This window comes from Trachemys scripta, chromosome 4 (assembly GCF_013100865.1).
Source record: "Trachemys scripta elegans isolate TJP31775 chromosome 4, CAS_Tse_1.0, whole genome shotgun sequence".
Lineage (NCBI taxonomy): Eukaryota > Metazoa > Chordata > Testudines > Emydidae > Trachemys > Trachemys scripta.
Genome location: NC_048301.1, coordinates 131,432,890 through 131,453,833, shown reverse-complemented (window position 1 = coordinate 131,453,833; position 20,944 = coordinate 131,432,890). Strand labels below are relative to the sequence as shown.

At 39.5% G+C, this 20,944-nt stretch overlaps 1 protein-coding gene across 3 annotated transcripts in view; it reads left to right on the top strand.

Moving 5' to 3' along the window:
• The window catches only part of CEPT1 (choline/ethanolamine phosphotransferase 1), a 57,365-nt gene that overhangs the window by 20,763 nt on the left and 15,658 nt on the right, over window positions 1-20,944 (top strand). For all 3 annotated transcript variants that reach the window (XM_034767584.1, XM_034767585.1, XM_034767586.1), the window contains exon 5: window positions 17,314-17,398. In XM_034767584.1, the coding sequence (XP_034623475.1) occupies window positions 17,314-17,398 (85 nt within the window). The remainder of the gene's footprint in view (window positions 1-17,313; window positions 17,399-20,944) is intronic.

Sequence of the window (20,944 nt, the reverse complement as noted above, 5' to 3'; positions counted from 1 at the left end):
ACTATTGTAATGTTTTAAAGGGGAAACCTTTCTAGATTAAAAGTGCATATTTGATACTCTTTAGCAGTTACTGAAAATCTGTTCTAATGGGGCTACTTCAATGAAAATCTCAGTATTTTGAAATGTTTTTCCCTCACACGTGGATTTGATGTTACAGAGTCCCTGCTTTGTATTATAGTATCCCATCTTTTCACAGGAATGGTGGGGCCCTGGTTCTGGAACTATACAGTAACCGCTAGAATTAATACTACCCAATGAACAATGGCATAGATTCTGTAGAGCTAACACCTTTTGTCATGCACAGAGTAACTTGGAAAATGAGAAGTGTCTTTCTAATGATATTTCACAGACAACTGCTTTATTAAAAGACAAAATTTCTGTAGTGTATGAAAGGGCAGTAAAAAATCCACTCTGATTGGAAATGAGGTTTTGAGAGTGTTTCACTGTTTACTTAAAACCACAAATAACTTTCTTTTTAAACAAAGTTCCCCTCTCCTCCCCCCCGCCCATTGGTTATTCTAAAACTTACAGTGCTGGCTTTAACTTTGCATATAAAGATAGCCATAATGGTGAAAGCACCTCTTTACACAAGGGTCTGGATTAGTTTGGTTGGAACCGCCTTTTGAAAGTTGTTGTTTTTGTTAAATGCTTTCCCACCAGAAAATAGAATTGTTTGGGTGGTTAATAGAATCATATGCCAGATAAGGTTATATCTTGGCCATCTAGGACAAACCCTTGCTTCAAGCTCAGGAAAGGTCATGTATCGCTTTTTCGTTTAAAGAAATTTGGTGACTATACCATAACTTCATCATTAGCAGTTTCACTGTCTAATTGACCTTTTTGTTTCAAAATGCTTTTCCTAATAATTAATCTAAATGTATCCTTTTTTCATCTTTAGCTTGTTATCCCTTGGGATCCAGACAAATACTTCCTTCCCCTCTTCTGTACTTGTGCCCCTCTCAAGAACTTGCATCAGTTTCCCCCCGCCCCTTTCTTTGAACCCTCCCTTTTTGTTAGTTTTGCTCTTGAAGGACATTACATCAGATTGTCAGACATTACATGCACTATTTTGAGGGGTTTTCCAATCTAAGATGAAGGGCTGATTAGGGATGTGACAAATCTAGCATTTCGGTGACTAGGAAACGGTTTGCTTTAGTATTTGCAAAGTCCAAGTATGCATAGTAGTGAGAGGGAGGCTGTCTGGCTGGCAGGAGGGTGTGATTAGGGCACCAGCTAGAATGTGGGACAAGTGAGTAGAGGTAAGCAGTGTCTGAATCAGGGAACAGCTCTGTCAACAGACAAGATTCTTTGCATTGGGAAGAGGTGACAGGAGAGAGTCAGTGGTAATGGGAAAGCCAGTGTTCGGGAGAAGGAGAGCAGGTGGTAGTCACTTCCCCAAGCAAGGATGCCTGTGAGTTAGGGGGAGCTGTGCCAGTGGGAAAGCCACAGACATTGTACCCTGGGAAATCCTCCTCCTCCTCTTTCCTCCTTTCAAGAATGCACTGCACTCTATAGCTAAAATGGTTAGCAGCACAAAGCTAATGCTATTTCAGTCTTCACATTTCATGTGACATTTCAATTATCATGTTTGCTGTAACTGAGATTCCAGATAAGCTCTCAAGTAACGTAGTGACAAGTATGGTGTGCAAACCTAGATGAATAGATAGATGCCTGTAGTTGAACATGAACTGACTACAAATAGTTTCAGTGCTACGTGGAAACAATGTGATCGTTGAAAAGAAACTGCAGTGAGGGAGTTCCTGAATGTGTCCAAAAAAAAAAAAAAAAAGAGAGAGAGAGAGAAATAGGAAGGCAGAGACACCATTGGGTCTCTGTTCTATATAGTGAAGGGAAATGGGAATAGCTAATTATTAAAGCAATGTTTTAAAAGGGACGAGCATAAATCTTGTGCTATGGATCTGTGTGAATGCTGGGAGAATGGGTAATAGGCTGGAAAAGCAAGTGTTTCACATCTATTAAAATAATTTTGATTTACTTTGCATCACATAACAGTAGAGCGCATTCAAACAGAAATAGCCCATAAGTACATGTTAAAATAAATGTTAGAAAAATAGGGTGTGGTGGAGGAGGGAGTATTTTCCAGACTAGCTAACAAGGAAAGAGGAGTTACTTAATGAAACAGGTGTCAGCTACATCAGTATTGAAAGAAATCGTAATAATGGGAGATTTTCAACTGCTGTATTATTTATTAGATAACTGACTTTTATAAAGTCAGGGTCTTAAACTTTATGAGATAATTATTTAATTCTAAAAAGTGGAGGAAGTAGCAAGGAAATTTGCAATCCCAGAAATTTGGGAGCTGGTGACAAAAAAGCTGAAGCTAGACAAATTCAGACTAGAAATAAGGCTCAAATTTTTCACAGTGAAGGTAGTTAACCATTAGAACAACTTACCTGGGGATATGATTCTCCATCACTGACAGAACAAGGAGTAATGGTCTCAAGTTGCAGTGGGGAAGGTTTAGGTTGGATATTAGGAGCGTGGTGAAGCACTGGAATGGGTTACCTAGGAAGGTGGTGGAATCTCCTTCCTTAGAGGTTTTTAAGGTCAGGCTTGACAAAGCCCTGGCTGGGATGATTTAGTTGGAAATTTTGTCCTGCTTTGAACAGAGGGTTGGACTAGATGACCTCCTGAGGTCCCTTCCACCCCTGATAGTCTATGATTCTAAGTCTTTAAGTCAAGAGTGTATATCTTTCTAAAAGATCTGGTGTAACTCAAACAGAAGTTATGGGCTTGATGGAGAGATTACTGGGTGAACTTCCTTAACTGGTGGTATACAGGATGTACAACTACATGATGATCATGGTCTTCTGGCCTTAAAATCTATGAATCTTTGATTAAAGGTATCATTTTTATGGAGCAAAATGGCAAATTTCAGTGAGCAACTTTAGATTTCATATTAAAATGGCCAGTATTGACCAAACAATGTTTTATAGGTGCTGTAACCACTTTAGTAGAAGCTTGAAGAGAGAGAGAGAATTTCTACTACTTTTTTGGCTTGTGAGAACATAAGAATGGCCATACTGGGTCAGACCAATGGTCCAATTAGCCCAGTATTCTGTCTTCTGACAGTGGCCAGTGCCAAGTGCTTCAGAAGGAATGAATAGAACAGGCAATCGTTGAGTGATACATCCCCTGTTGTCCACTCAATAAAACAACATAAACATTCTAGTATCTTGCATCTGAAGAAGTGAGGTTCTTACCCAAGAAAGCTTATGCTCCCAATACTTCTGTTAGTCTTAAAGGTGCCACAGGACCCTCTGTTGCTATAAACATTCTAGTACTTCTACCCTAAGAGGTGTTTTCTTTGTCCAATTAAATGTATTGTGCTGTAGCATGCTGCATAAATGGAAACTGGTATTATACTCCTGTGTTTATCATTTAGTTTTGTGGCATAAGATCTTTCTACAATAGGGGACTTTTTTTTTTCAAAAATTCCTGCTCTGGTTCAGCTCCAATTGTGTTAATGTTGGGAGCCATTATTGTAGCTGGGCCACTGGTTGCCTATGGCATATTAAGTAACATGTCAATTAGACCTGCTCTGAGCATGGTTAGATGTTATGACTTTTAAATACCTTCTTGTTGACAGTATATGAAGGATTGGAAAAAATTACTCAGGAAATGGTAGTACAACAAGCAATGGCTTCAAGCAAAGGAAGGAAAAGTTTAATCAAAATATTAGTGCATCCTGGTAACAGCATTATATACACTTGAAGAGAAGGCATTCTCTGTAAAAGCTCCTGTTCTCGTTACTTAAAGCAGGACTCAAGGCTGAAAATTCTCACATTTGTCTCTTGGAAGGTGAATTGTCTTCAGTTCAAAGGTGAACTGAGGAAATGATTTGTTGTGGAGGTCATAAACCCTGAAAGGATTTGAAGGACATTCTAAGCTTTATGTAAACATCTCTGGACTTCTAACCTCCATGTAAACTCTGGGGAAGTTTAGAAACCACAATATGAACTTGGACTGGGTCAAAGATGCCTTGCCAGCCTTCCATCCCAAACATATGTACAATGTCCCTAGCATCATTTCTGAAACATACAATCCCACCATACATGTATGAATTAATGGACTTATGTCATGGAGAGTTTCTAAGCTGTACAGGGACTCGTATGCTATTAGCAAAACCAGCTGCATTAAAGGAAGTTAAGGAGTGCACTAGCATAGGACTGAGGACTTCATAGTCCAGTTCTGAATCAGCTGGGCTGAACGGTTATGAAATGTGCCAGTGTAGTTTTGAGGTAATTTGGGGGCAAATCTAGCAATCAGGAATCCAAAGAAGGTTAATGAAGACAGGTATAATCTAATTTAATGGAATATATGCTTCCATATGACAGGGGGACTATTGTTTTATTCTTGATAAATTAAAAAAACAAAAAAAACCCTAAGCAACTTTCTTGAGAAGAAAACGTAGAGTTAAATGTGCAAGTAAGAATTAATAACTGCTAGGGAAAATACTTCAAAGAGCATTGAAATTTTTAACAAACAATGAAATGCTAGATAATTCAGTCAAGTTAAAATAAAAAAAGTTGAAAATTACAGAAATGCAGAGTTAAGAATGTTCAAACCACCTCATTTCCACAGGCTGCTCTTTTCCCTGTTCACTTGATCTCTTAAACATTTTACACCTTGTTAGCTCCAACCTCAGGGGCTTCTGACCAAACTATCTTACCCCCTATAAAAAGAACAGGAGTACTTGTGGCACCTTAGAGACTAACAAATGTATTAGAGCATAAGCTTTCGTGGGCTACAGCCCACTTCTTCAGATGCATATAGAATGGAACATATATTGAGGAGATATATATATACACACATACAGAGAGCATGAACAGGTGGGAGTTGTCTTACCAACTCTGAGAGGCCAATTAAGTGAGTGAAATAGAACTTTTGAAGTGATAATCAAGATAGCCCAGTACAGACAGTTTGATAAGAAGTGTGAGAATACTTACAAGGGGAGATGGCTCAGCCATTCCCAGTCCTTATTCAATCCTAAATTGATTGTATCTAGTTTGCATATCAATTCCAGCTCAGCAGTCTCTTGTTGGAGTCTGTTTTTGAAGTTTTTCTGTTGTAAGATAGCCACCCGCAGGTCTGTCATTGAATGACCAGACAGGTTAAAGTGTTCTCCCACTGGTTTTTGAGTATTATGATTCCTGATGTCAGATTTGTGTCCATTAATTCTCTTGTGTAGAGATTGTCCGGTTTGGCCCATGTACATGGCAGAGGGGCATTGCTGGCCCCTATACTTTGGCAGTTTGCTTGTAGACTTGAAGTCTGCAACTGCAATGTTTCGCCATCGTTTATGTGGCAGGCTTACATAGGGGAACCCAAATACATATTTAGGTGATTGAAGCTGTAGGGAATTTGACTTCTGTAGATAATAAAATGTTTAAATGGTCAGAGAGGACCTGCAACTTGATTTAAAGGTTCTGATGGTATGCAGCAGGGTTCAGGGCAGTGCATATAAATCCTGGTAGAAATCTGGGGGAGCATGTGACCCTATGTCCCTGTCCCCCCGCATCTCCTCTGTAAATGGTAGTTAAATTTCCAGCAGCTGTCATGAGGGAAGATGGTATGAAGGCTTGGTGATATATGAAGAGTGAGAAGAGAGAGATGGTTTTGTAAGTGAAGAGTGAATTGGTGTATTGTCTGTGCTCATGCACATGGCTTTGGTAAATACAATACAGTACACTGTCATGCAGGTATTGGCTCACTGCCAATGTTGGGATGTGTATTGTATAGGCATATGGTAATTTAGTGAGTTTAGGCAGAGGATGAGCAATGAAAAAAAGTTTTATCGTAACAGAATTTACTTGCTTTCTAGTGTTTGTTCATTTAACTGAAATACTCTTTGTAAAATATTTTCCTCATTTACAATTTTCAGTTTAATAATGTATTTTTTCTGTGGGAATTTAGTATTACTTCTAGTTTGTTTTATTTATGAGACTCAGTGTGTTTATATAGAGATACACAAATAAGAAATAAAAGAACAGGAGTCCTTGTGGCACCTTAGAAACTAACACATTTATTTGGGCATAAGCTTTCATGGGCTAAAACCCACTTCATCGGATGCATGGAGTGGAGAATACAGTAGGAAGATAGATATAGATATATACAGAGAACATGAAAAAATGGGTGTTGTCATACCAACTATAACGAGACTAATCAATTAAGGTGGGCTATTATGAACAGGAGAAAAAAAACTTCTGTAGTGATAATCAGGATGGCCCATTTCCAACAGTTGACAAGAAGGTGTGAGTAACAGTAGGGGAAGAATTAGCATGGGGCAATAGTTTTTACTTTGTGTAACGACCCATCAACTCCCAGTCTTTATTCAAGCCTAATTTAATGGTGTCCAGTTTGCAAATTAATTCCAATTCTGCAGTTTCTTGTTGGAGTCTATTTTTGTTGGAGAATTGCAACTTTTAGGTCTGTAATTGAGTGACCAGGGAGGTTGAAGTGTTCTCCGACTGGTTTGGCCAATGTACATGGCAGAGGGGCATTGCTGGCACATGATGGCATATATCACATTGGTAGCTGTGCAGGTGAATGAGCCTCTGTGATTAGGTTCTATGATGGTGTCTGGACAGAGTTGGCAACGGGCTTTGTTGCAAGGATAGGTTCCTGGGTTAGTGTTTTTGTTGTGTAGTGTGTGGTTGCTGGTGAGTATTTGCTTCAGGTTGGAGGGCTGTCTGTAAGTGAGGACTGGCCTGTTTCCCAAGATCTGTGAGAGTAAGGGATCATCCTTCAGGATAGGTTGTAGATCCTTGATGATGGGTTGGAGAGGTTTTAGTTGGGGACTGAAGGTGACGACTAGTGGCGTTCTGTTACTTTCTTTGTTGAACCTGCCCTAGAGTCACCTACTCCAGGACAGGCCCAACTGTTGGAAATGGGCCATCCTGATTATCACTACAAAAGTTTTTTTTCTCCTGCTGCTAATAGCCCACCCTAATTGATTAGTCTCCTTGCTACAATGGTAGATGCTCTGTAATGTCTTTGTTTAGTTAGTCACAGCTAAGCTCCTTAAGTTAGTGCAGAATTAATGTTTTCTGTTGTCCTTTTGCAATGTCCGTTTGCTACAAATCAGTATATTTTTCTTTCAGTCTTATGGTTTAAATGACTTTTTTTTCAAGCTTCAAATTTAACACTTTGCCTAGCCTTTTTTTTCCTTTCTAATTTACAACAATATTAAAAGAAGGCTTCCTAGACCCAAAGTGTATCTTCTTCATTGGCAAGGAGGTAGAGTGGATGATTTAAAGTATCTCTTCCATCTCTAACTAATTCTATGATTCTGTTATGGTTTTGTCTTACTTAGATTGTAAGCTGTTCAGGGTAGGGTCTGTGTTTATATAGTGCCTCACATGATGCGGGCTGACCTTCTTTGGGGCCTCTGGGCGTTCCTGCAGTATAAATATTAATAAAGAATGGCAAGGAGATAGTTGGCCTGTGTTTCTGGAGAGCCTAAAAAAGTGTGATTCTCCAGTTTATTCTGGGTAATTAAAATTTGAATGCCTATATGAAAAGAAGTACACTGTACTAGTTGAATCAGTTGCCTTTAATGGAACTAATCTGATTTACATAAGATGAGGCTCTGGCTCAGTTATAGAAAACCGTTGTGGTTTCAGAGTAGCAGCCGTGTTAGTCTGTATCCGCAAAAAGAACAGGAGTACTTGTGGCACCTTTAGAGACTAACAAATTTATTTCAGCATAAGCTTTCCATTCTATGCATCCAATGAAGTGGGCTGTAGCCCATGAAAGCTTATGCTCAATTAAATTTGTTAGTCTCTAAGGTGCCACAGGTACTCCTGTTCATTGTGGTTTTGGGTCTTGTCTTGGGGTAATCTCACAAAAGAAAAAATATTTATTTTTTGTTTTCATTTCATATTTATCAGAGATCTGCTGTTTGTGCATTTTTCCTCTTCCTTATCCGGTGAAAAAATATTTCTGCTGAGCTGATACGACTCCACTAAATCAGGAAGCACCAGGCAAAAGAACTGTCAGTCTTGTGGAAGAGTGGCCAAAAATGATTGGGGTGCTGAAATATCCCAATCAAGAAGCTTTCTGCTGAGCCCTCTTATTTTGGCTTTAGTACTTGTGCTGTTGGATTTCTTTTTTTTGGTTTTGTTTTTGTCATTACATTTAATGAAATAAGAAAACAGCACAAGAAAAACTAAAATCAGACTCTGAAATGTGATGGGCCTCCTTTTTTCTGCTAGGCCTGCCTGTCCTGCTCTGTGGTTCCCATCCATAGGGTCAGGCCCTCTGGACCAGAGCAGATCATCTGTCTGTCTGACCGATAGTTTGATTTTTATATAAGATGGAGGCAGAAAAGACCTTCTGGGTCCAAAGGTTCTCCTCTTTTTCTCTTGTGACCCTAACTTCCAAATCCCACTTTTTTTTTTCTCTCTCATCTTTGTGGTGTTTGTGTATTTAAGCCAAAAAATCTCCATAGGTTGTAATGCAATAAATGTGATATGTTTTTAATATTTATTGTGCTTTTTAAGACACTTATGTTTGGTGCATATAAACTTCTATTTCTTTGAATTAAAAATATAAATTATACTTACTTAAAATGCCATGAATTGCATATTACCCAATGCTTTATAGTTCATTAATCTAATTACTAAAAAACAGCTTATGTTTGGGAAGTTTCCTTTGCAGACAGAAGGGCCAAAAATATATTTTTTTAAATTAAAGCTTATATTGCATAGAAATATTGGTAACTCCCAGTAAAGTGTTTGCAAAAACAACTTAAGAATCATGGATATAGTCCATCTTCCCCAGAGGCCAGTGCAGTATTGTTCTTAACAGTACAGCTTTTTAGTGCTTTAATCAATCTAGATTTAAACTGGTCAATCAGGCTTCTGCCCCTGCCCATGTTTTTCTTGCTCCATTCTACTGGTATATGCCCAGTTCTCCCAGATTTTTCAAAAATAATTCAGTGGTTCAAGGAAGTTTATTGCTCCTTAATAATAATAATTAGAACTTTTTATCTTGAAAGTGCTTTACAAACTTTGGTTACCCTTTAACCACATAGGATCAATATTATCTAGGCAGCTGATATATGTTAAAATTTTCCAAGTAATCCTTGATAAAAAGTAGATAAACACCTAAATTTTACAAGGTCTTCATTATGGTTTTTCCTAATTAACCAATCCATTTTTTCTTGGTAAGGACAAACTTTAAAAAGCAGTTTAGCAACGCAGCTACTTCAGACTTATAATAAACACTGGTAATAACTCACTTAAGATTGTATAAGAATTCAAGAGCCTTCACTTCTTCCCATTCATACTTCTACTCCCGTGGTGTGTGAAATAGATTGACTCCCACTCATCGCATTAGTGCTCAGGTACTTTTGGAAGGAGATCCGATATTCAAGCATTCTGAGTTTCTCCTCTAGGTAGATGAAGGAAGGAATACAGTGTTTCTTCTTCCCATCCACCCACCTTCTGTTCCCATTTCCCATGTGTTGTTCTCCTTCGTTGTCCTAGCTTCAAGAATGTTTGTTAGGTAGATCCCTGTTTTTAAGGTCAAAGGGACCATTATGATCATCTAGTCTCACCTTCTGCGTAACAGGCCTGAGAATTTCATACAATAATTCCTGCCTCAAACCCATAGTTTCTGATTGAACTACAGCATATCTTTTAGAAAGACATTCAATCTTTAAATAAAAGATTTCAGGTGACAGAGAATCCACCATATCCATAGTAAGTTGTTCCAATCATTAGTTACCCCAACTATTAAGACTTTTGCAACTTTATTGCCTGGCTGAATTTGTCTAGTTCCATCTTCCAGCAACTTGGTCTTATTATAACTTTGTCTACTAGATTAATGAGCCACCTACTTTCAGAAATCTCCTCTCCATGTAGGAACTTATGATACTGGTCAAGTCACTTCTTAACCTTCTTTTTGATAAATTACATAGATTGCACTTCTTAAGTCTCTTGCTGTAAGGCAGGTTTTCCAGACCTTGAATCATTCTTGTAGCTCTTCTTTGAACACTTTCCAGATTTTCAACATCCTTTTTGAACAGTGGACACCAAAACTGAACATAGTATTTCAGTAGCGGTCTCATGAATGCTGTACATAGAGATAATAATGTCACCTCCCTACTCCTACTCTATATTCGCCTGCTTATGCATCCACGGATTGAGTTAGCTCTCAGCCACTACATTGAATTGGGAGATTATATTCAGTTGGTTTAAACTATAACCTCGAAGTCCTTTTCAGAGTCATTGCATTCCAAAATTCCTCCATCTTGTAAGTGTGATCTACATTCTTTGTTTCTAGATGTATGACCTTGCATTTGATGGTATTAAAATACACCTCTACCCCGATATAATGCTGTCCTTGGGAGCCAAAAAATCTTACCGTGTTATAGGTGAAACCGCGTTATATCGAACTTGCTTTGATCTGCCGGAGCGCGCAGCCCCACCCCCCCAGAGCACTGTTTTACCACATTATATCCGAATTCATGTTATATCGAGTCGTGTTATATTGGGGTAGAGGTGTAGTTCAAATGATTCCAGCTTACCAGGCAATCTAGATCACTGTCTAGATCTGAACCTGTCCTTAGAATTATTTACCACTCCATTGATTTTTGTTTCATCTGCAACTTCATCAACTATGATTTTATACTTTCTTTCAGATCATTGATAAATATATTGAATAGCATTAGATCCCTGCAAAACCACACTAGAAACACCCACAGAAGATGATGATTTCCAAATCCTTCCCATTCATCTAGTCAAATGAGCATATTGATTGAGAGGAAGCAGCTCCTAAGCATTTTCTTGGCTTGGGCAGTCAGTATAGAAATATGTTCAGGCACATGGTAGCTCACTGTTCTTGTACAGCCCAAATGTTTGCAGCTGTGCAAGATGCTTCTAAAACATGTTAGACGCTTCATCTGTTTGGATGAGGGCTGAGGTTTCAGATCTTCAGGTGACTCTCAACCTTTTTTGCTAATATCTTTCTGCAAACTGGCTCTGATTGCCCAACAGGATTAATCACGTTGAAGTCAGCCTATAAAATGACCCACATGGTTACTACTCTCACACTGGCATAATAGATATAATGGAAAGACATATTACAGAGTAAAGGGAATTATACTTGTTGGAGTCTTCTCCTCTTCCTCTCTGCCAGCTTCGCTTCACATAGACTCATAGACTTTAAGGTCAGAAGGGACCATTGGGATCATCTAGTCTGATCTCCCGCATGATGCAGGCCACAAAAGCTGACCCACCCCCTTTCCCTTAACTCAGCTGTTGAAGTCCCCAAATCCTGTGATTTTAAAGACTTCAAGTCGCAGAGAATCCTCCAGCTAGCGACCCCCGCCCCATGCTGCAGAGGAAGGTGAAAAACCTCCAGGGCCTCTGCCAATCTACCCTGGAGGAAAATTCCTTCCCGACCCCAAATATGGCGATCAGTAGAACCCCGAGCATGCAGGCAAGATTCTCCAGCCAGACCCTCATTGACCATTGATACTATTGACCAGCAATGGCACGTTGTTGACCAATTAAGTAAAATCACGTTATCCCATCAAACCATTCCCTCCATAAACTTATCTAGCTTAATCTTAAAGCCAGAGAGGTCTTTCGCCCCCACTGTTTCCCTCGGAAGACTGTTCCAAAATTTCACCCCTCTGATGGTTAGAAACCTTCGTCTAATTGCAAGCCTAAACTTCCCCACAGCCAGTTTATATCCATTCGTTCTCGTGTCCACATTAGTACTGAGCTGAAATAATTCCTCTTCCTCCCTGGTATTTATCCCTCTGATATATTTAAAGAGAGCAATCATATCCCCACTCAGCCTTCTTTTGGTTAGGGTAAACAAACCGAGCTCCTCGAGTCTCCTTTCATACGACAGGTTTTCCATTCCTCTGATCATCCTAGTGGCCCTTCTCTGTACCCGTTCCAGTTTGAATTCATCCTTTTTAAACATGGGAGACCAGAACTGCACACAGTACTCCAAATGAGGTCTCACCAGTGCCTTGTATAATTGAAGCAGCACCTCCTTATCCCTACTAGATATACCTCGTCTAATGCATCCCAAGACCGCATTAGCTTTTTTCACGGCCACGTCACATTGCCGACTCACAGTCATCCTGCGGTCAACCAGGACTCCGAGGTCCTTCTCCTCCGTTACTTCCAACCGATGCGTCCCCAGCTTATAACTAAAATTCTTGTTAGTCATCCCTAAATGCATCACCTTACACTTTTCACTATTAAATTTCATCCTATTACTCTTATTCCAATTTACAAGGTCATCCAAGTCTCCCTGCAGGATATCCCGATCCTTCTCCGAATTGGCAATACCTCCCAACTTTGTGTCATCCGCAAACTTTATCAGCCCACTCCTACGTTTGGTTCCGAGGTCAGTAATAAATAGATTAAATAAAATAGGACCCAAAACAGAACCCTGAGGAACTCCGCTGGTGACCTCCCTCCAACCTGACAGTTCCCCTTTCAGTATCACCTGCTGCAGTCTCCCCTTTAACCAGTTCTTTATCCACCTCTGGATTTTCATATCAATCCCCATCTTTTCCAATTTAACCAATAATTCCTCGTGCAGTACCGTATCAAACGCTTTACTGAAATCGAGGTATATTAGATCCACTGCATTTCCCTTATCTAAAAAGTCTGTTTCCTTCTCAAAGAAGGAGATCAGGTTGGTTTGGCACGATCTTCCTTTCGTAAAACCATGTTGTAATTTGTCGCAATTGCCATTGACCTCAAGGTCCTTAACCACTTTCTCCTTCAAAATTTTTTCCAAGACCTTACATACCACAGATGTTAAACTAACAGGCCTGTAGTTACCCGGGTAACTTTTTTTCCCTTTCTTGAAAATAGATACTACATTAGCTATTCTCCAGTCCAACAGTACCACCCCCGAGTTTATAGATTCATTAAAAATTTTTACTAACGGGCTTGCAATTTCCCGTGCCAGTTCCTTCAATATTCTCGGATGAAGATCATCCGGTCCGCCCGATTTAGTCCCGTTAAGCTGTTCAAGTTTGGCTTCTACCTCGGATACGGTAATGTCAATTCCCCCTCCATTATTCCCCTCTGTCACGCTGCCACTATTCCTAAGCCCTTCATTAGCCTCATTAAAGACCGAGGCAAAATATTCGTTTAGATATTGTGCCATGCCTAGATTATCCTTAATCTCCACTCCATCTACAGTCTTCAGCGGTCGTCTTCTTCTTTGTTTTCTTCCTATTTATTTGGCTATAAAACCTCTTACTATTGGTTTTAATTCCCCTCGCAAGGTCCAACTCTACACGGCTTTTGGCCTTTCTCACTCCATCTCTACATGCTCTGACCTCAATAAGGTAGGTTTCCTTGCTGATCCCTCCCCTCTTCCACTCTTTGTATGCTTTGTTTTTTCTTAATCACCCCTTTGAGACGCTCGCTCATCCAGCTCGGTCTAACTCTCTTGCCTACTAACCGTTTTCCCTTCCTCGGGATACAGGCCTCCGACAGCTCCTGTAACTTCAACTTGAAATAATCCCACCTTCAGATCCATAAATAAGTTAGCCCAATCCACTTCCCTAACCAGTCCCCTTAATTTATTAAAATTAGCCTTTTTGAAATTGTAAACCCTAGTCTCCGATTTAATTCTGTTAATCCTTCCATTTAGTGTAAACCGAATTAGCTCATGATCACTCGAGCCAAGGTTGTCCCCTACAACCATTTCCTCAACGAGGTCCTCACTACTCACCAAAACCAAATCTAAAATGGCATCCCCCCTCGTCGGTTCGGCTACTACTTGATGAAGGAATTCATCAGCTAGCACGTCTAGGAACATCTGAGCCCTATTATTGTTACTAGCATTTGTACCCCAGTCTATATCCGGGAAGTTGAAGTCTCCCATGATTACACAGTTCCTATTAGTATTTTCTTCCCTAAAAACATTAAATAGTTCTCTGTCCATATCCAGGCTAGATCCTGGCGGTCTATAGCACACCCCAAGCACTATCCCAGGGGAGGCTCTAGTAGTTTTTACCCAGTGTGAGTATTGCCCAGACAGACTCCGTCTTATCCATTCCATCAGTTATTATTTCTTTGCAGTTTACCTCATTATTGACATACAATGCTACTCCCCCACCTTTACCTTTGTTCCAGTCGTTCCTAAACAGCACATACCCTTCCATACCTGTACTCCAGTCATGACTACTGTTCCACCACGTTTCGGTTATTCCTACGATATCTGGTTTCATTTCTCGGACCAGGAGCTCCAATTCCTCCGTTTTGTTACCTAGGCTTCTCGCATTGGTATATAAACATCTTAATGTATGCCGTTTAGCCTCTCTTCCATTAGTTATGCAATTTGGTACGGACCCCGTACTGTCAATCCCCCCCCTCCTTCTTATGTCCAATCCCTCCCCCCTAGCTATATCTGTTCTTATCTCATCACCCTCCTTTTCAATGTTGGAATCTGGCGTGGAGATTAACTGGACGTCTCCCAACCGTCTTCCCCCAAATGCCTAGTTTAAAGCTCTTTTGATAAGATGAGCCAGCCTCCCTCCCAGAAGTCTATTTCCTTCCCTACTCAGGTGAAGTCCATCCCGTTAGAACAGTTGTCTGTCCCCAAAAGCCTCCCAGTGGCCATACATCCCAAAGCCCTCCTTATAGCACCACTCTCTTAGCCAGCTATTTATCCTCACAATCCTGTCAGCCCTTTGCTGCCCTTCTCTAGGAACAGGCAGAATCCCACTAAAGATGATCTGAGCCTCGATCTCCTTGAGCGTCTTCCCTAGTCTGGCATAATCTCCCTTGATTCTCTCTAATGAGAACCTAGCCGTGTCATTTGTTCCTACATGAAGGATGATCAAGGGGTTCTTACCTGCTCCTTTTAGGATCCTTTTCATCCGCAGGTCCACATCCCGTATCTTAGCGCCCGGTAGACCGCACACCCTTCTGTTCTCTGGGTCCGCCCTGGTCACAGGCCTGTCTAACCTCCTCAGTAAGGAGTCCCCAATCACGTAAACCTGCCTTTGCCTGGTGACAGTGCGATCTACTAATCTATCCCCTGTTCCCTCTAGTCGCAACCCTTGTCCGTTCCTATTTTCCCTTATACTCCCCCTTGTGCCATTCTGTATCCTCCCGGGGCCCAGATTTGGTGCTGTCTCCATCAACTCCTCCCCTCTCTCTATTGGACTAGCTGCTCTTCTCTTGTTACTCACCCTCCCACCTTCAGTTACCACCTGCTGCCCCCCCCCTCCTCGTTATCCAAACACCCATCTTAGGAAGTTGTTCGGGAAGTCTCTTTGACTGATGGGAAAGAAGTGGACCTATACCGTAGAGACGTTAGTGTTTTTGCATTCTGCTTCCTGGTAGCTGGAATCAACAGCTCAGAGTTAGGGGTTTTATATTAAAATGTGAGAGATGACTACATTAAATACACAACTACTGGTAAGTAAATTCACCCTATCTCTTTCCCATATTATCAGGGAAGGTCTAAGTATGAGCCTAGTCCTATATGTTTTAGCAGTTCTGTGTATTTCTAAATTTTAAAATAGGACAACATGAGAGCCTATTGAATGCCTTTTTGGCATTTGTGGTGAGGATTAGAGAAGATTGCTTGTTCACTGTATTAAATACGCTGTTTACTTAACAACCTTGTATTGTGTCGGTGACGCTGCACTTAGTTCCCCTCCATTTTTATTTTGTAATTCTATACTTCTGGCCCTTCCCCTTCCAAAAGGCTACTTCATATATCAAGCAAAAAAAGCTGTATGATGTGCACCCAACTCCATCCAAGACTGAGTGGATCATCTTTGCCACCTGCTTAATCTCCTGAGTCTGCTTCTGAATCTAATTCCCCCTTATTGAAAACACCGCACACCAGGTCAGCTGTTCAGATTCTTTTCATCCTGATTCATTCCATTTGTCATTAAACATGTTTGTATCAAAAGTAACTGTATAGTCACATCCTAACTAAAGAACCTCTTGTTCATATCAATTTGTTTCTAAGATAAAGAAATTTTGTTTGGGTTGGGAGGGAGTTATTTCAAATAAGAGGATCTATTGCAGAACTAGGTCAGAGATCCAATAGAGAGGAGGGGGAGTGGTACACAGGAGTCTAATATTCAATATATTCAGGTCCACAGATACAGATTTAATATTTTCAGTAGCTAGTTTAAAAATATGGAGTCCGTTCTTCTCTGATACATTATCAATGACATTTGTGTGTGTAAGTGCATTGGCTGATCTTGGAGTCCTTTTTTAGGCATTTTACAATTCAAACTAAGATACGTTGTAAATATTTGGTCAGATCTCTATAGTCTGATTGCACAGTCTTCCCGTATGAGACAGCATGTACTAATTCATGTTGTATGCCATGAAAATCACAGTATTCCCTTATCAGAGGGTTAGCCGTGTTAGTCTGGATCTGTAAAAAGCAACAATGAGTCCTGTGGCACCTTAAAGACTAACAGATGTATTATGCTCCAATACTCCAGTATTCCCTTAGAAACCTCATAAGTGTATTCACGTTATATACCATAGCAGACCCCATTTTCTTTCTAAATTTTTTTTGACCTAGTTCTTTTTCTGTAATTTCATTTTCTGGCATTGATTTCTGTGCCCCTGTTTTTTCTCTCTTGCTAACAGCGAGACTTATGCAGGATCCTTAAAGCAAATTCTTAACTTCCTTCAGTGCAGTCTTTTCTATAAGGCTCTCCTTCCTGCATCTCCTCTGAGGACAGTTGCCACACTGAGAACTAGAAAGGGTTTCCTATTCTTGCTGCATTGTAGTCTTTAGCAATACGTTAATTTGTACAGTTTGCATTTGCACAAGCTCCATGGGGTTTTATGTTGCTTGTATATTTTAGCTGCAAGTTTAATATTTTTCAAAACAATATAATTTACAAGATGGCAGAGGAAGGAATATAAAGGGGGATTTCCTTCCCTCCCCCCCCCCCTGCAATTAACACACACATTTTTATTTATTTATTTTATTTGGTGGGCAAGGTTAAACCTTTGTATTTGTTTCTGCAACTAGTTATGGTCAATTTAAATAAGTAAATGAGTTCCAACTATTCCTTTTGACAAGATGGGTTTTTATTAAGCAGTGAAATTAATCAAATAGTCACATTACAGCATGGATTTTACTTAAAGCTCAAAAATATATTTGCGTAATAAATTATTGATGCCTTTTCAATTTTTCCCCAGTATTGAGAGTCCTTTCTATTGTGCATGATAGAGGAGACCTGCTGAGTTTGCAAATAATTGACTTGAAATTGCTTCAAATAATTCTGCTTTTTTGGCTTTTTTTGTACCTAATCAGAATTGATGTGACTGAAGTGCAAATCTTCATAATAATCATGCATTTACTGGCCGTGATTGGAGGACCATCTTTTTGGCAATCAATGGTAATTTTGCTCATATTGTATATTAAGTTTAATGTATATTTCTGATTATTCTGCTTCTTGTCTTGTTTTTTCTAATCTGGTCTACATCTGGAAGAGCACCATATTTAGAACAGTATCAGTTTCCTTTGGGAGGGAAAGATCTCCTTTTCCCGTAAGATTAAAAGATGTGCGTTCTTGAAGAACGTGAATGATTTCATATCTAACAAATGGCAGTGATGGTGCATTCTGGTTTTACCAGCATCACATGAAAAACAGTCAGTCATTCTTTTGCATGCTGTACCATCATTCATGTAGAATGTCCACCTGCACCTCTGGGTGAACTAAGTAATTTTCTATTGGTAAACGTAAGTCTGTAAAGTAATTTTGGATCAATTTGACATAGATATCAACAAAATATAACCATTTTAGATCAGAAAGAGAAGAATACTTTATCAAATTGAAATTACAGGGGAATTTTTGGAATGTAGCATGTAATTGCCCATAATCGCAATTGGTCAGAACTCGGGTGTTAACACTCTCTCCCTTATGAAAATGGCCTTAAGATTTTTAATGACTGTGGCCCCAATCCTGTAAGCTGATCTGCATGGTTGGATCTAGGCATCCATACAGATCCCAGTTGATTTTACTGAGGCTCAGTGTGGGTATAAGGTACTGCCTATTTGGATCAGCTTGCTGGATTGAGGCCTAAGGGTGCTCAGCAACTCAGTTTTATATCAGCACCATCTAAAACCATCCTGGAGTGCTGGTGCAGAATTGACTCTGAGAAATGTGCTACATAATGAATTGCCAGCATTACCTTCTGAAGCATGATTTCCCTGAAGGTTTTCCATTCAGGTGCTGACCAGGCCTGACCTTGCTTAACTTCGAAGAGCTAATGTGGTCTGAGGTGGTCTGAAAAAAATTCTCATTAATTTTAGAAAAAAGCATCAAAATGTTCAAAAAATAATTCGCGGTGATTCTTTTAGGGTGAAATACGTTGCATTGTAGCACAATTATTCTGTTACAGCCAAATAGATCCTGAAATGTACGCTGCTATATACAGAATGCCCAAAATAAGGGCCTGACTCAGTTAAAGATCTGTCAGGCTTCTGCCAAAACATGTATTTGATTTCAGAGCTTGTAGACAAACGTCATATAAGAAATACCACCTAAAGGATGTGATTGAACTCTTGTGAATTCATGTAAACAGAACTACTTCTCAAAAGTGTATTGTCTTGTCTTGTCTGTAGCATCTATTTGAGCATGATGTCTGGCTGCCAATAAAACAAAAACACTTCTGTACTATAAAATAACTACTCGCTTTCTGTTTCCAATTGTTGTTAAAAACTATTTTGCTGCAATAGCTATTTCTGGTACAATTCAGTGTGAAGAAAACTTGCTTGTATTATTGCTTAGAGCTTGGAAAGTCTTCCCTTTATTATTTAACACATTTCATCCTCTCAAGCAATTTTTGCTACAGCAAATAGCTATTAATATAGCAGATTTCAGGAGGTGTAAAGGTTTGTCTCACTAGCTGCAAAAAGATGAAAGCATTTTGAAATCCAATATTTCTATTAGATTTATGGATGCATTTCTTCAGAAGACAAAAACTTTTCCCAGTATTGCCATGGAAATTATGACTTTCCCTGATATTTCATTCAACCTGCCCTGATATTTCTGTCAACCTGTGTTTTATTTTGTCATGTATTTAATTTTTGACAGAGAAAAAAACATTGTTCACCTCTCACAGAGGGATTTTGGTTTTATTTCTGTTTGAAAGACCTCTTTTATGTAATGAAAATACCTCAGCTGTATACTCAAACATTCCACTTTTCCCTCTAATAATTAGAAAGCAGGAAAATTCTGAGATGGTTAAGTGTCTATGCTGTCATCCATTATTGCTTTTATTGGCCTTTTGTACAGTAAAATATGCAGTATACTCTGTCCTTCTCTCTGTCTACGAAGTTTCTCTTTAAATCTGGCTAAAGCACCACTGCATTCTTGTTAGACTCCTGGAATCCAGTGTTTTCTGAGACGTGGTGAGTATTACTGCAGGTGAGATTCCCATTTGGCAGGTTTCAGTGGAGTAGTGAGGTTAGGTGGTGCTCTTAATAGATTATTCTTTGGATTTTTTTCATGTTATACTGGAAGTGAAATAAAATGCAACAATTGCTTTCATTACTTAGTAAAAAATATTCTTTGGCTGAGTGTGCTGGGTATAGATTTCATGTAATGTAAGGTAGGTCTGGTTTTGAGCTCAATAACGTGTTATTCCTGGAACAGGAATAATAGATAGAAAGTATATGTATTTCTGAATTAAGGGTGGAATTTGACCCCTGTGCTCCAGGCCAGCACTGAGCACTACTCAAGTCCCACCTAAATTGTCAAAATAAAGACTTCAGGGGTGCATTAGCCTTGGACTGGTCCTCTGCGCAAGGGTCAATTTCACCCTCATAGTGTAAAGTGGTGGAGAGGTGTGAACATGAGCCTGTGAACCCAGAATTCAAATCCCAGCCTTGACAGCCACTCACTCTGTGACATTGGGTAAATTACTTGAGCCTTACTTATCTGTTTCCTTATCAGTAAAATCAGGATAATACCTCACATGGGCACTTTTTGGATTAATTAATTAGGGTAATATTTATGAAATGTATAAGTGCTATGCATTATTTTTAATTCATGTAGTAAGTGGAGTTTGCCATACGTAAGAGAAGAGCTGAAGACAATGTAGAGAGGCAGTCAAGAAATTTGTCTAATGCTTTACTAGGCAAAAAGATACTCTCAAGTAACACTGCTCTACAGCCAAAATGCTTCTGAAATAAATGTAGTCAAACTTTACTAATTCTGAATCACTGAGAACGAAAATGATGGTTAAAATAGTTGATTGGCTCTAATTTTCAAGATATGCTGTTGGGTCAGTATATATGACCCTTGACTTGGGAATGGCGGAGGATAAGTGAGTTATAAAGGGAAGGGATCTCAATTTAAACCTGAAATGACTAAAATACATTTTTGATTGGATCTATGAATAAATCTGACTGGGTTTGGACAGTACTTGCTTTTTAGGCAAAACAATGAATGATGCAATCTGAAGCCGGTATTGCGTCATACATGATATGAATTGCATCATGTTATTTCTAGAAGTCATGGATGATGCAATCATAACGAAGCTTACATCACTCAGCTGAACAAATTGCCCTATATCAGCTCTAGAAATCATACAGTGTCGTGCTCTCTTATTTGTCAGTGTTTGATTTTGCAAAGGGACACACTTCTCTTTAGCCAAAGTGAGCAGAGATGCCTCGTACTTGTGTGAACAGTGCAGATAACTTCTGCTATGTTTGTGGTGAAGTGACTTTTGCATCACAAAAGCGCAGTATAACCACTATGGTTAAGAAAGCCTATCACCTTTATTTTGGTGCAAAATTGGAGATCAGGACAAGAGGTGGGCCCCACACATATGCTGCAACACTTGTGCAACAAATCTTCGCCAGTGGTTGAACAGGAAAAGGAAATCTATGCCTTTTGCAGTGCCAATGATTTGGAGAGAGCCAACAGATCATACCA